The sequence below is a fragment of the Triticum urartu genome, chromosome 4A (assembly GCF_056163025.1).
Source record: "Triticum urartu cultivar PI428250 chromosome 4A, HENAU_Tu73, whole genome shotgun sequence".
NCBI lineage: Eukaryota > Viridiplantae > Streptophyta > Magnoliopsida > Poales > Poaceae > Triticum > Triticum urartu.
Window position 1 is genome coordinate 2,408,806 of NC_141876.1, and position 13,472 is coordinate 2,422,277.

The 13,472-nt window shown below is 46.7% G+C and overlaps 3 protein-coding genes across 3 annotated transcripts; 1 reads left to right on the forward strand and 2 right to left on the reverse strand.

The window, feature by feature from the left end:
- Nucleotides 1-213: 213 nt before the first annotated feature.
- LOC125550127 (short-chain dehydrogenase TIC 32, chloroplastic-like) lies at nucleotides 214-3,951 on the reverse strand. Its single transcript, XM_048713041.2, has 8 exons — nucleotides 3,178-3,951; nucleotides 2,861-3,092; nucleotides 2,294-2,373; nucleotides 1,824-1,977; nucleotides 1,643-1,721; nucleotides 1,143-1,227; nucleotides 801-847; nucleotides 214-709 (listed from the first exon to the last, which is right to left on the reverse strand). The coding sequence occupies exons 1-8, from the start codon at nucleotides 3,389-3,391 to the stop codon at nucleotides 551-553; spliced, it is 1,050 nt and encodes a 349-aa protein (XP_048568998.2). The 5' UTR covers nucleotides 3,392-3,951; the 3' UTR covers nucleotides 214-550.
- An 832-nt stretch (nucleotides 3,952-4,783) lies between these two features.
- LOC125550124 (uncharacterized) lies at nucleotides 4,784-8,685 on the reverse strand. Its single transcript, XM_048713040.2, has 9 exons — nucleotides 8,421-8,685; nucleotides 8,157-8,293; nucleotides 7,709-7,753; nucleotides 7,460-7,513; nucleotides 7,252-7,356; nucleotides 6,947-7,159; nucleotides 6,763-6,848; nucleotides 5,687-6,591; nucleotides 4,784-5,456 (listed from the first exon to the last, which is right to left on the reverse strand). The coding sequence occupies exons 1-9, from the start codon at nucleotides 8,560-8,562 to the stop codon at nucleotides 5,407-5,409; spliced, it is 1,737 nt and encodes a 578-aa protein (XP_048568997.1). The 5' UTR covers nucleotides 8,563-8,685; the 3' UTR covers nucleotides 4,784-5,406.
- A 1,296-nt stretch (nucleotides 8,686-9,981) lies between these two features.
- On the forward strand, nucleotides 9,982-12,398 carry PPL1 (PsbP-like protein 1). Its single transcript, XM_048713039.2, has 7 exons — nucleotides 9,982-10,210; nucleotides 10,352-10,459; nucleotides 10,569-10,648; nucleotides 10,729-10,851; nucleotides 10,960-11,031; nucleotides 11,792-11,888; nucleotides 12,080-12,398. Exons 1-7 carry the CDS (start codon nucleotides 9,997-9,999, stop codon nucleotides 12,184-12,186), a joined length of 801 nt encoding a protein of 266 aa, XP_048568996.2. The 5' UTR covers nucleotides 9,982-9,996; the 3' UTR covers nucleotides 12,187-12,398.
- Nucleotides 12,399-13,472: the final 1,074 nt, after the last annotated feature.

A 13,472-nucleotide genomic window follows, 5' to 3' on the forward strand; every position in this document is an offset into this window, starting at 1 on the left:
TGCGGCAGCGAGGTTCCTCTAATGAATGGATTTGGGCAGGGAATCCGATGAGATATGGACATACCAGGCAGGGAATGGGAATTATTTGCGAAAATGTTCCTCTAATCTCAGCACAAATTCACCTGCATGAACAGTAAATTCTGAAAAACTATTAACCAAACTCAAAAAAATATGTTTTTTTAAGAACATCAACAAGTTTTAGAGCCTCACAAGGGGATTGGAGAGGTTTGGAGGGGAGTTCAAATCCCAAGGAACCGAACAAGCTTAGGAAGAGGAAGTATCTCACAGCCCAGATACCGCACCAACAAAAATCTCTTCTTGCATCTGCATCCGACGAAATTCAGACAAATGAATCAATCAAATTCTCTCCCTCTCTGTCTGTTTTACCACAGATAGTATGATGACTAGTCTCGCACACTCAGACTCAGCTGTTTGTTGTACATTGCATTACACCACTGGCTTGAGTTTTTTTTTTTTTTTTTTTTTGAGAAACGGCAATGGCTTGAGTTCCTCCCATCCTTCATCTCATCTCCTCAGCATCTATCGACCATCAGGCGACGAGGTCGAGGGTGTAGTCCCACAGCTTCTTGCCCAGCTCCGCGTCCTTGGCCTTTTCGCTCGGCTCGTACATGTTGCTGTCGCTCCAGTACCTCCCCGACACCCCCTTCGCGTCCGGGTGCAGTGCCACGTAGCACTGCGTCGCAGCCCCCTGTCATTCCAACACGATGGACTCTGTAATTACTGTAACATGATGGACACACCACCCTGTGAAGAAGAACGAACATAGTGCCAACATGTACCTGTTTAGCGTTCTTCAGCACCAGTTTACCAAGCGTCCGATGTACAACTGCATCCGACAAAAAATATTATGATGATATCAGTGAAGCTACAATTTCGAAAGCAGAACTTGGCATTTTATTAGTTTCACAGCTAAAGCCTAAAGGTTATTTGCATTGTTTTGACTGATGCCTGCCGTTTCTGTCTCTCACCCTTGCCATCTAGTGTGTGTGTTTCCTTTTCTTTTACGGTGCCATGAGTTATTCAAACCTCAATCAAAGCAAGACGAAGAGTGAATCAAGATGACTTCTTGTATGAAAGGAGGAGCACTGCATGATATCTCCATGCTGCCAATATATGTTTACCATCTAAGATGCTGTGGTGGCGAAGAAGGTTCGTGATGATAACTCCAGGATGGAGAGAATTCGCAGTCATGTTCACACCCTCTTCCTGTTCGACAAAATATTGAATCATGATTTGAGATACTTGGGCTGAAACAAAGCTATATATCATACTGATAAAGAACTGAAAACAGACAAATCCAGTTATTAAGAACAAACAGTTCAGCTTTTAGACAATGGGTTTGGATGCCGATTGTTCCCCGACAATTTCAGACCCAGATAAACAGTGAATGAAATGAAATCCTGTCATGAAGATCGTGTGGAACAACCGGTAAACGTTCTCTTAGTTCGGCAAATGGTGTGATTTTAGAGTCCAACTGCAGACTCTTAGAAAAAATGCAACTGACAGTGCTTGGTAGCATAAGTACTCATGTTGGAACAAACACCGACATAGAACCGGCTGGACCTAAAAAACTCAAAATAAAATAAACCCAAGGCATGGCCATAATGCCATAATGACATACCTTAAATCTCCTGGCAAGTTCATTGGCGTGTAAGATGTTGGCAAGCTTTGACTGCCCATATGCTGCAATGGTGCTATACCTGCACAACAGCAAGGTTCAAACAGCAAGTGACTCTCGTTTGTCTTGAAATTAAGTAAATGGTAGCGGAAAACATAAGAATGACTGCGCGGGAATTACATACTCTTCCTCATCATTTAGCTTGGCGAAACGGATGCCTTCCTTGTATGCAAACCTGTGCGCCTCTGACGAAACATTGACAATTCTTCCTTCCACGCTTGATTCACGAGAGGTCTTTTTCATGGTCTCCAGCAAAAGATTTGTCAGAAGAAAATGCCCTGAATAATATGAGATGAAGAGTTAGGTGAAGCGGAAATGAGCTAGAAGGGTTAGAAGAAGTAGATTTTAAAAGCTTGCAACTGTCCGCTGAGATAATTAAATGCTATAGGATTGGCAGCAATTTTGTTTTAATCATAGGTTCAGAGTTCAGGAGCAGCAGTAGTACAGCAATGATACATCAAGGGGCTTATATTAAGGCACAGCAATGATACACTATTCTGAAATGAAGTGTTCTATACCAGGGTATGTAGCTGGGTTCACCAGCTAGTCAAGTTGTAGTAGTACATGGGAGTTGAGTTGGTAATCGAATCATACCGACATGGTTGGTTGCAAACTGCATCTCGATGCCATCCTTTGAGAGGGAGAAAGGGGTCGCCATTACCCCTGCGTTGTTGCTGCCAGCCAGAGAAAGCAATATTTAGTCAGGGAACACCATGTAAGTAGCTATTATGGTACGCTTTAGCAAATGTGCAGGCGAGGAAGCATGAAAGATACTTTCTCTGGACGGAGGGAGTACTAAACTGAAGGGTTTTTTTTTTAAAAAAAAGAAGGATGTACCCCCGGACTCTGCATCTAGATGATGCATCAATAAGCCTGAAGCCACCAGAATATCTTTTTCCTACCCTGTGGAGACTTGCTACACTGATCTACTCCAACCAACATGTTATATATGGTTTAAGAAACCCAGAAATTGAATCGGCTCGATGTTGAGTTGTTGAGTGACACCCGGAGAAACTATGTCGCTGTTGTGCTACCTACTCTACTCGTGAATCGTGATGCACTTGAACCTGAATCTCACTGAACCTGAACCTGAACCTGAACCTGAATGGTTTTGACAACCCCTGACTGAACCTCAACTATCGTAAGAGGGGCTTTCCTTACATGAGGATGTTGAGCGGGAGTCCCCTGGCGGCGAAGTCGGCGGCGAACTTGCGGACGGAGTCCAACGAGGAGAGGTCCAGCTCCATCACCTCCACGCTGCCGGCGGGGGACTCGGCGAGGACGTCCTGGCGCACGGCCTCTGCGGCGGCGAGGTTGCGGACGGCCATGACGACGTGCGCCCCGCGCGCCGCCAGCACCCGCGCCGTCTCCGCGCCGATCCCGCTCGACGCACCTGCCAAGCAACCGAATCAGATCAAATCGAATGGAACCGGGGAGAGAGCGGCAAGGCGTGCGGCAAAGGAGGGGTAGGTGGTTACCGGTGACTATTGCGGTGAGGCCGGCTGCGGAGACGCCGGCGGTGACCTGGTCGGCGGTGGAGGCCCAGGAGAAGCCCGACGCGCCCTTGCGGCTCAAGATCCGGGCCAGCATCTTCTCTTGATCTCTTCTCTTCTCCCACGAATGGAATGGATGGCGGTCTGGATTCGAATTTCGAAATCTAATATAACAAGATTTAAAAAGAAGCATACGCATGCACCCACGTACAAGCCCATCATGCACGTTGCCCAAAAACAGGGCCAAATACAAACGTGGTCATTAGTTTCCAATTTTTTTTCCTCCATCAATGATCATTAGTTTCCTTTTTTATATCAATCAATATATATAATTAGGGATGCGTTTGGTTACTCGCATGGTCGGCATGGACTTTTCTGCATGTTTGCATTTGCGGCCGACTTGCGACAGGCTGAGCTGATGCAGGGTAAAAAAAAAATCATGTTATGCACATCGTTTGGCACCACGGAGCACTTTCATGCCTGGCGTTTGGTTGCCATGCAGTTCGGGTTTAACACTGTGAACGTGCAAAACATGATGTTTGGTTGTACACGTCCTGCTGTGATGTGCTCACCTTTTCTCACTCCACACTCCACTATTTGATGACCTTACCACACACTACGCATCGCAAATATAGAACATCACACTATGAATTAAACAGTCTTGCAATGAAATACCAATATCCTTGACGTTGAAGCCAACATTGTCACCAGGAAGTGCCTTGACGATTTCTTCTTCGATGAAACTGGAAATTAGACAGTAGTATTGATCATACAAGGTGAGCATAAACATGAGGAGTAGAACAATCAACTAGTTAAACGAGAACTGCAGAGATGATAATGATAAAAAAGGACACACAATTATTATTATTATTAGACTTTCTATCTTTACTATACTCCCTCCATTTTTGTATACAAGGCCACTATCAAAATTAGAATTTGCAGCTATACAAGGCCACTAATATCAATCGAGATAAAATTTATGAGGTTTGCCTCGTACTAGCAATCGAGGACATTAATACCCCATGCATGCATGTGGGGGTGAGAAGGTTGATTTTAGTGCACCGCATTAATCAACCAACGAGGAGTGAGAGAGTTGTCTTGTTGTGTGTTGTAGAGAAAAATACACATTAATTAACACGTCAAGCGAGGAGAAAAGACTAGTTTTCAACATTGACTAAAGTAGTCATTAGTTTCTATCTTGGTACCTGTAATATGAGTTTGTGGCCTTGTATACAAAAATGGAGGGAGTATATGTTTATGTGCACCTCTTTTTTTTTTGCGTTGGTCATGCACTAGGTTTGTGATTTGCATTTAACTCGATACGAGGATTTGAAGTTGAATTTCATGTGTTGTTGATTTCTTTGTGTGGTGATCTTGCATAGTTGTGTTGCAAAAATTCATGTGTTAAATTTAGCCAAATTCATATGTAAATAAATTGTGGTGTGGCTGCCCATTGTTTATCAATGTTTTATGCAGATGCCGCAAAACATGATTCTATGAAGGCTTTCGGCCTCTTTTCCTTCCTTCTTGGCGCCTTTGCAGAGAAAGATGATGAAGCAAAACCCAGACAAGGAAGACTGTATCATGACACTGAAACAAAACCCTTCAGCGTTCTGTTCTTGAAGTTCTTTACTAACGGGCTGATCCTGTATCAGGAAATCATGACCCTCGGAGAATGATAATGTCTTTGATCAACCAACTAGTACATCCCATCAGGAAAAGAAAAGAAAAAAGAGTAGCGAATGATGTATATCTTGATTGGGATAAACTGAAAGAGTACCAACTTACCAACGTTTTCTTGTTGGTCAGAAGAGCATCTCTGTAGCCCCCAAAACCTAAACAGAAACACAAGGAAGAAATTCTACTGGCCAATCTTCTCATCACCTGATTACTTCCCCTCTTGGTTTATCATGCACGGTAACTCTGCCCACACAACACGTCAACTCTTCTGCTAGTTAACCATCAAGCAATATAGTACCTGAATTCAACTGCGCCATGCAAGCATTTTACTCATTTACCATCTAAAAACCAACCAACCAAGTCTAGTACCCAAAGTCTAGTACTCAAATGAACTGCCCCATGGAATGGATGCTTTGCAACTCCACAATACTTTGCTCCATGGGTCGGCTCGGCTCGGCCAATATAGTAGGCAGGTGCCTTCCTTGTATACATCAGATCAGTCCTCCGGTGGGTGCTGTGCAGCTCCTCAGGACCTCAGCACAGAACAAGCTTCACATGATCCCCAGCCACCGCTTCCTTCCATCCTGCGCGCCCAAATACAAGACGAGAGTCATCATAATATGCACACATACCAGGTTAACTCGACACTAGCACTACTCAAGAGTAAGTAGTGGTGTGTCACTCAGCATACATAAACACTCCAAGCAACTACTAGCTAGGTCAGGTTATTTTGGATCGGAGGGAGTACTAATTACTAAAAGGCAGTTGCGTGCACGGGCTTGCAAACGGAACAACCAATAAGATAATTGCTTACTTTGAGAAAGGAATGCCGCCGCTTCTTGACCGGAAGACATCATGGTGCCTCGTTCTAGGCCTACGCTTTCTGCCGACTCCACGTTGCCACAGACTGAGCCGCTCTCATCTGTCATGATGCTGGAGGGAGAATGGTCCTCTGCTGCCGGTGTAATGGTACCACCATTAGCGTCTTCACATCCGTTCTCATCATGGCTGGTTGGCTGCATCACCTCGGCCACTGGATCGTTCAGAGTGTTCGAATCAGATTCAGGAGGAGCTGGGTGGTTATCCTTGGAGTCCTGCGAGCATCCACCACCGTCTTCGATCGCGACGCTTATGGATCCTATTAGCACTTGCGAGTTCTTGTCCGTGTTGAGAGGAGCCGTCTCTTGGTTAGCATCTACATCTGGCTCACCTTTTGGGCACCGTTCTTCAACACCAGTTCGCACCTTCCATGCCCAGGTCTTGCTTTTGTTTGTCGCTGCACCGACATTTGGCTCCCTGTGACGTGAGTGCCTTACTGAAGATGAAGATGGATGCTTCGACGCAGTCGCAGAAGAACCCGAGACAGAGCTATTTGGGGGAAGGTTTTCTGCCCTGTCGAGATTGCTTGTTGCCATGGCTTGTTCCCTGAAAACAGCAGCAGTATCGATTTCTTGTCCCGAACCACAATTGGCATCTTCTCCATTGCAACCATTGTCGTCTGAAGGCACTGGTGTTGACAATTGAAGATGCTGTGGGTCTTCTTGCTCGTGGAGGCCAGGGCCTGAAACAGCCTCGAGACTCTGAATCCCAGGAGAGCTCGTCGCACCATCGACCACTTCAGGTAACTGGACCATGGTGCCCTCGTCCTTGAGGTCTTTCAGTCTCTGTTCTTTCTGTCTCAGTTTCTTCATCCTTTTCCTTTCCATGATTTCAGCTTGCCTTCAAGTTATACAACAAGGATAGTTTAGATATAGATCTCATCACAAAGTAGAATCAAATGACGCTGCATTTATTTATAGCAATAAGCAGATAAACAATATTGGCTTTGCAGCTTTGTGTACCAAACTAATTAAGTAATTATATAACACGCCAATGACATTAAACATTAACCTTTTCTGAGCAGCGTCCTCTTCCTCCACAAGCAACTTCTGGCATCTTAATGCTTCGGCAGCCTTATCAGCAGACCATGCTTCAACCTGTTGTTTTATTTACGGTCCTTCGTTAGAATCATAGAAACTTGTAGCTGGAGGTTAAATGCACTAACTCTGTTTTGCGTAATGGAAAGACATCGTACCAGCTTCTGTTCAAGGATGTAACTCGTGCACGCAACAACGTTTTTCAACTCTGTTGCGACCTTCTCAACCTCCCCATCAAACAAAAACTTCTGAACGAAAGCAGCGTCGGCTGCGTTGGTACAGAGAAATGTGTTCTCGCTTGCTTCGTCGAGCATGATAAACAGTTCATTTGATGAGATAGGTAGTCTTGAGGCTGCTGTCTGAATAAGGTCCTGCAGTTATGGGGAGAAAAGAAGCTTATTACATACTACACGACACCAAATGCATACAGTAATGCAGTTACAAGTTGGGTCAAAATCCTTACCAGGAGTTCATTGCCAGCTCTGGCATACGGCAGCGGCAACGAAGCGTACCCTGGCTTGCACATCCATGACGACAATGATGTCAAGATGAATAAAGCGCTGGTCTCCTGAAGATGTATTTCTTGTGTATAACATTAGATGTTCCGAAACACAAACCGATACACAAAGACAAAGCCGTATACTCTGAAGATGCCGATCTACGGTCATTACCTCTATAGCCATGCCCTCCAAGGACAGTATCGCTTGGGCCTGATCCACCGTGAGCTGAAGAGCAGGACAAGTTATTAATCACATGAACACACTACTAGCAAGGAGAGGGAAACAACATGTTGCTTCGTTTAAATAGGTTATATAAGGCCAGTAATCCACAATCTGTCAGCAAATCACTCTTTCTGCTAAATTATTTATATTACAGCAGAGAATAAAGAAGTGGCGGCAGAGCAGAGCATATCTTCTTACTTTGTCCCAGAATGCGGCAAGGTGGTCTCTGTTCTTGGGGAAATCCTGCAAAACCATCAGGAAACAAATATGTCATGCCAATGCAGGGCAGCAAGGGGGTGGGCACTGGGTATAAGAAAACCGAAGGCGTGGACGAATGGAGTTGCGTATCGCGCGTAACATTAGCTGAACACAGGTTAATGCAGACCATCCATTCGTTTAAGTAGGTTATAGGTCACTAATCCACAATCTGTGAGCAAATTACTCTTTGCTAAATTATATTACAACTATTATCGGACACCCGTATTCGTCGAACCCCCATGTTGACGGGCGCTCGATTACGTACATACATCATAATGTATTGAACAGTCAGGTGAAAATGCAGGTACAAAGTGATTTTTGACACCCAACTGAACTGAACTGAACTGACAGAGGAGATGAAAAAAAATGAGGACAGAATGGGGGCAACCTTGTCGATCTTGAGGGCGCGGCGGTGGACGCGGGTGTGGCGGCGGAGGGCGACGGAGGAGCAGAACTCCCGGGGGCACTTGGCGCACTTGGTCAGCTGCATCTTGGGCGGCGAGAAGAGCGGCCACCCGGGGAGATCTGCGCCCAAACAAACAAACGAACAGACGAATCAGGATCCAAGAATGAGATCTCGCCGGCGGCGAAGGCCACTGACGGACACGACAGCCGGAACCGGTGCTGGCTGCTCCGTGAATGAGATACGTACATTTGTCGGTGGCGTCGGCGGCGGCGGCGCTGTTGCTGCTGTTGTTGGCCTTGGCGGCGGCCTGCGCGAGCGCGACGACGGCGTCGGGGATCTTGAGCGGCTGGATCTGGCCGGAACCGGACCCGGACCCCGACGCGGCCATCTTCCCGGCGGGCCGGCGGCGAGGCGGACGCGCGTGAGGGATTGGGGATGGGGAAGACGGAGATCTTCGGGACAGGGGAGACCAAAAGGAGGAGTCTTTTTTACTGGTCTCAAAACACAAAGGACAAAGGAGGAGTTTTTATTCTTTTTATTACTACTACTACTACTGACTGATGAATGAATGTCTGGTTCATGTTACCATATCAAATACAACGATATAATTACGAATGTATGCTTTAAATTCTTGCCGAAGCCGCAATCTAATTTTAATTACATATGCGAGCGAATTGGTTGGACCCATTACATATCGATTTAATAGAGGATAATGCATAGTGCAAAGCATGACACCAATTAAAAAAGTGTTTGTCTGTTTCAGGTTAACTCTGTTCACGGATATACAAAGGTATAGCATGTTTGGCGACGATGAAAGTACGGAGCTACTCTCACTTGTCCAGGAGGAGACATCTTGATGGTTCTTTGCTCTATGGCGAACAATAGACGACAAGTACCCGTTGGCCACCAAGTCCGGCCACTATCTTCTCCGGTAGTTCTTGATTTGGGCTGTGATGTGGTCCGGGGTAGAGGGGGTCGATGATTCTTGATTGGGACGGTGATGTGGGGCGGAGAAGGGAGAAGCTGCAATGCAGGGGAGTACGAGAGGGGTTGAGTGCGAGGTGAAGAGGTGGATATGTGGCGGCAGAGTAGTGTGTCCATCGGCGATGATGGTGGGAGTGTGTTTGTTGCGCCGCGATGCCTTCTCTGTTCCTTTGTCGTCAAGAGAGAGAAAATGGTTGGTTGGTTAAGTGGGTTCCTATAATGGGCTAATAGAGCTAGCCCATTTTAAAAAGTTATGTCCAATGAGAGCCCATGAAAGCAGTCTAAGTGGGATGAATTGGTTAGTCCCCCTTAAACCCGCGTCTACCTGCAGCGTGATAAACCGACGATCTTGCTCGTGGAGGCTCGAAATAAGGGGCCATTGTAGAAAACGATATTGCTGCCAACAATGTATATGGAGCCATGCCGGCAGACAACACAAATAACCGCCCGTCATCCGCGGATAAAAGCGGGGTGGAAACTCACATGCTCTTCAGCAATGCGGCGACAAGCGTCCTCGAGGTGGGATTGAAGTCGAAGATTTTTTTATTTGAGATGACACCGTCGGAGGAGGAAGAAGCGTCATCGAGATGGTAATCACCTTCTATCCGCTTGCGCGTCGATGTGACAGTTGGAGATTGATCATGTGAGAGGTTTTTGTTTTGTTTTTTGCATGGGGGCAAGGCACAAACTCAGTTGATAGCAACATTGCATGGGTCAAGGAGGAGTGAGTAGTTACCAATAGGAACATAAAACGAATGGAAGGATGTATGAGTTTGTTGGTCGACCGTTGGATTGAGTTTGGGTTGATCCAACGGCGGGAGCGCACGCGAGGCGGCGAATGGATCGGTGGCCACGGAGGGATTGGAAGAAGAAGATAGGGAAGAGCGGAGCAGAGGAGAGGAGTCCGAGCGCGCGCGCAGCCATGGCCACCGCAACCTCCTTATCCCTCCACGGCCATGGCCTCGGCCTCCCTTCCCCGACCGCCAAGACGCCGGCGCGGAGGCTGCTCCCCGTCACCGTCAGGGCCATGGCGCCGGCCAGCCCCAGCAAAGGTCCGTCCGTGCTTCCTCCTGCTCGCCATTTACCTGTATTCGAGCCACCAGGCCGGGCGCCATGGTTTTGGGTTTGTGTGCGTGCTCTGGCAGCTGCCGCTTCTTTTCATATCCTCTCCGTGTCGTGTCGTGTCGTGCCAGGTGAAGCTGCTGCGGTGGAGTGCTCCCCTTCCCCGCGGCGGCAGGTGCTGGTGGCGGGGGCTGCCGTGGCCGCCGCGGCGCTCGTCTCCCGGCCCGCTCCGGCGGCATGTATGTTCTCCCTCCTTCTTCTCCCAATCCATCCATCCATCGCCCTAGGTAGTAGAATGATCAAAACTAATCCTGATTGATGTGGTATATCTAAATAATGGGATTGTAGTCGCGGCGGCGGACGGCAAGTTCATGCCGGTCATCGACCGGAAGGCCGGCTACTCCTTCGTCTACCCATTCGGATGGCAGGTACGTACTCCTCCATGAATCCTCTGCTCCATACGCATACTGCATACACTTGGTGATGCTGAATGAATAAATGAATGCAGGAGGTGTCTGTGCAAGGGCAGGACAAGGTGTACAAGGACGTGATCGAGCCGCTGGAGAGCGTCAGCATCAACATGATCCCCACCACCAAGGAAGACATCCGCGACCTCGGCCCGCCCGACCAGGTCCACCCCACTCCACTCCGTCATACGCCTTCTCATTAAAGAAAAGATAGATGGATAGATTGTTTATATCTCATCTCTTCTCTTGTATATCATGTGTGTGTTCTTCAGGTTGCCGAGGCCTTGGTGCGGAAAGTTCTATCACCACCCACGCAGAAAACCAAGTTGATCGAGGCCAAAGAGGTGTGGGTGTACCTTTTCTTTCTTTCTCTCACTTTAACCCGTTGATTCAATCCTCACAAAAGTGGCGCGCACCAGTTTTGATTAGATATTTCACTACCTTTTGTGTTTTGATTAAATTGGATAGATGTGCGTGCTTGTCTGATTATTCATTGATTGATCCAAAAATTAAAACTGTAACATATATATGGTATGCCATAGGTCGCTTTAGAAATAAACATCCCACAAAATATATCCGTTTGCATTACAATGGAGATAATGGAGGTGCACAAACCCACATGACTCCAGTAAAGTCGAGCCCTTCTGTAAAAAATGTGAGAGATAGAAGCGGAATGTTGCAGCCAGAGACAAATAAAATACTACTTCCAGCCACAAACTAGACATGAATCTGCATGATGATTCTACTCTAAATGTCGCAAACTGTTGCCTAAAAATTAAAGTGTTTTCTTTTGTCTTGCGTGTACGTATGTATGTATGTGTGTGTGTATGCATTATGCATCTTTTGTTCTTTGTTGTACTTCTTATTGTTTATGAAAAACCCTACATATCGTCCTGGCATATTTACCCAGCGAAGGATGATCATTGCCGTAACATCAAATTTATCAATCCTTGGCAGTACAAACTATCTAATGCTTCTCGGTTACGTTAGTAGATTTTTTTGTTGTCAAATGCTCTTTTGTTGTCAACTTTATATGTTATTGTTTTGTGCATTTTTTAGGTATTCGCTTGTTGTTAAACTCACAAGATGCATTTCATTGTCCAGACCGATATCGATGGAAGAGCTTACTATACTTTCGAGTTCACAGCTCAGGCTCCAAATTTCACAAGACATGCACTTGGCACAATTACCATAGCAAATGGTATTAACTCCTATCTGGCATCATCGTTTTCTCTCTCAATAAGATGCCATGTTAGTTGTAAACTCCAATCAACTTCTCTTGCACGATTCCTGCTCTCTCACTTGTATTTGAAATGCTTGATTGATGATGTCATTGGTCGGTGGTCACTACTATATATCTACCATCTTCTCACTGTGTAGGGGTTGTTGCAGGCAAGTTCTACACGTTGGCGACGGGCGCAAACGAGAGGAGATGGGACAAGATGAAGGATAGGCTACATACAATCGTCGACTCATTCAAAATCGAAACAAAAGTGTGAGGGGTATTTGATGCATTGTGCTGATTTTCTATTTTTGGTTTGTTCGTTTTCGGAGCTACAGCTGGCGTGAGGTTCAATGGCAAATGTCGGGAATACAGATTCTACTGATCTTTTTTCTTTTCTTTTCTTTTCTTATGAAATATGTGATTTCAAATACTATTGTCTATATGTATATCATTTCACCCTCTATAATGCGATCCTTGGAGTACGGAGATCGAGCCTTGTGTAAATGTCTCAACATAAGCAATGTTAAATAGAAGCATCATTTGCGTATTACTAATCAAATTCGGTGCCGAAATTTGTCCACAGGTAGAATGAAATTCGCAGGTACTGTGTAAGTCTATCTCCAACTAGGCAAATACAAAGAAGCTATAATTTCCTTTTCACAAATATAACACGCTTATGGCCAGTGGCGTAAATTTCCCCATAGCTTGTATATAATGTACTAGAATAAACATTTCTTTGAAAAATAAATAATATTTCTATTAATGGACCACCCTGATGTATTGGGCTGGCTACGCCACTGCTTATGGCCCATGCCACCGAAATGTGGCTTCCACAATAGCTTAAATCGACCAATCCTCTTGCAAAAAATGCCACCAAGAAACATGAATCCAAACACCATGCCCCCTCCCTCGCCAAGGGGTGGCTCGCCGCCGGCGCCCCCAGATCAGCCGACTCAAGCTCGGGTCAACTTCCTCCAGCCCCTCGTCGGTGGCCCCCTGTTGCCCCCTAATCGATCTAAACCTAACTAACCGAAAAAGAAAAACCGACGGTTTATACCGGTTAACCGGACTTGGCCGGCGGCGGTCAACAACGACGAGCGTCGGCGAAGAGGCGACGACAAGGCGGGGCGGCGGTGCGGGGTGGCGACGGCGAGGCGGGGCAGCGGTGCGGGGTGGCGACGGCGAGCGGCGGCTGGCAACTGCGGCGGCGGCGGCTTGTGGCATGCGGGGAGGCGGCGGCGACTGGCGATGAGGAGGAGGGGGGCCGAGAGGGCTGCTTGGGCGAGGGGGCGTGGCCTCGGGAGGCGTGTCCGCCTTGGACACAGCCGGCGGCGGGACTCCTCCGCCCGGGAGGAAGGCGGCACAGGCGAGCGGGCCGGCTCGACTGGGCCAAAGGCCCAGTCGGTCGAGAATTTTTTTTTAAAAAAATTTTGCCCGAAAGGAAAAAATCCTAATAAAATATAAAAATTTCTAAAAATAGCAGAAATAATTTTCATCGTCCAAACCTAATATTTAGGACAAAGTGCACATTTTTCTGGCCTAAAAATGCAATTTTCAAAA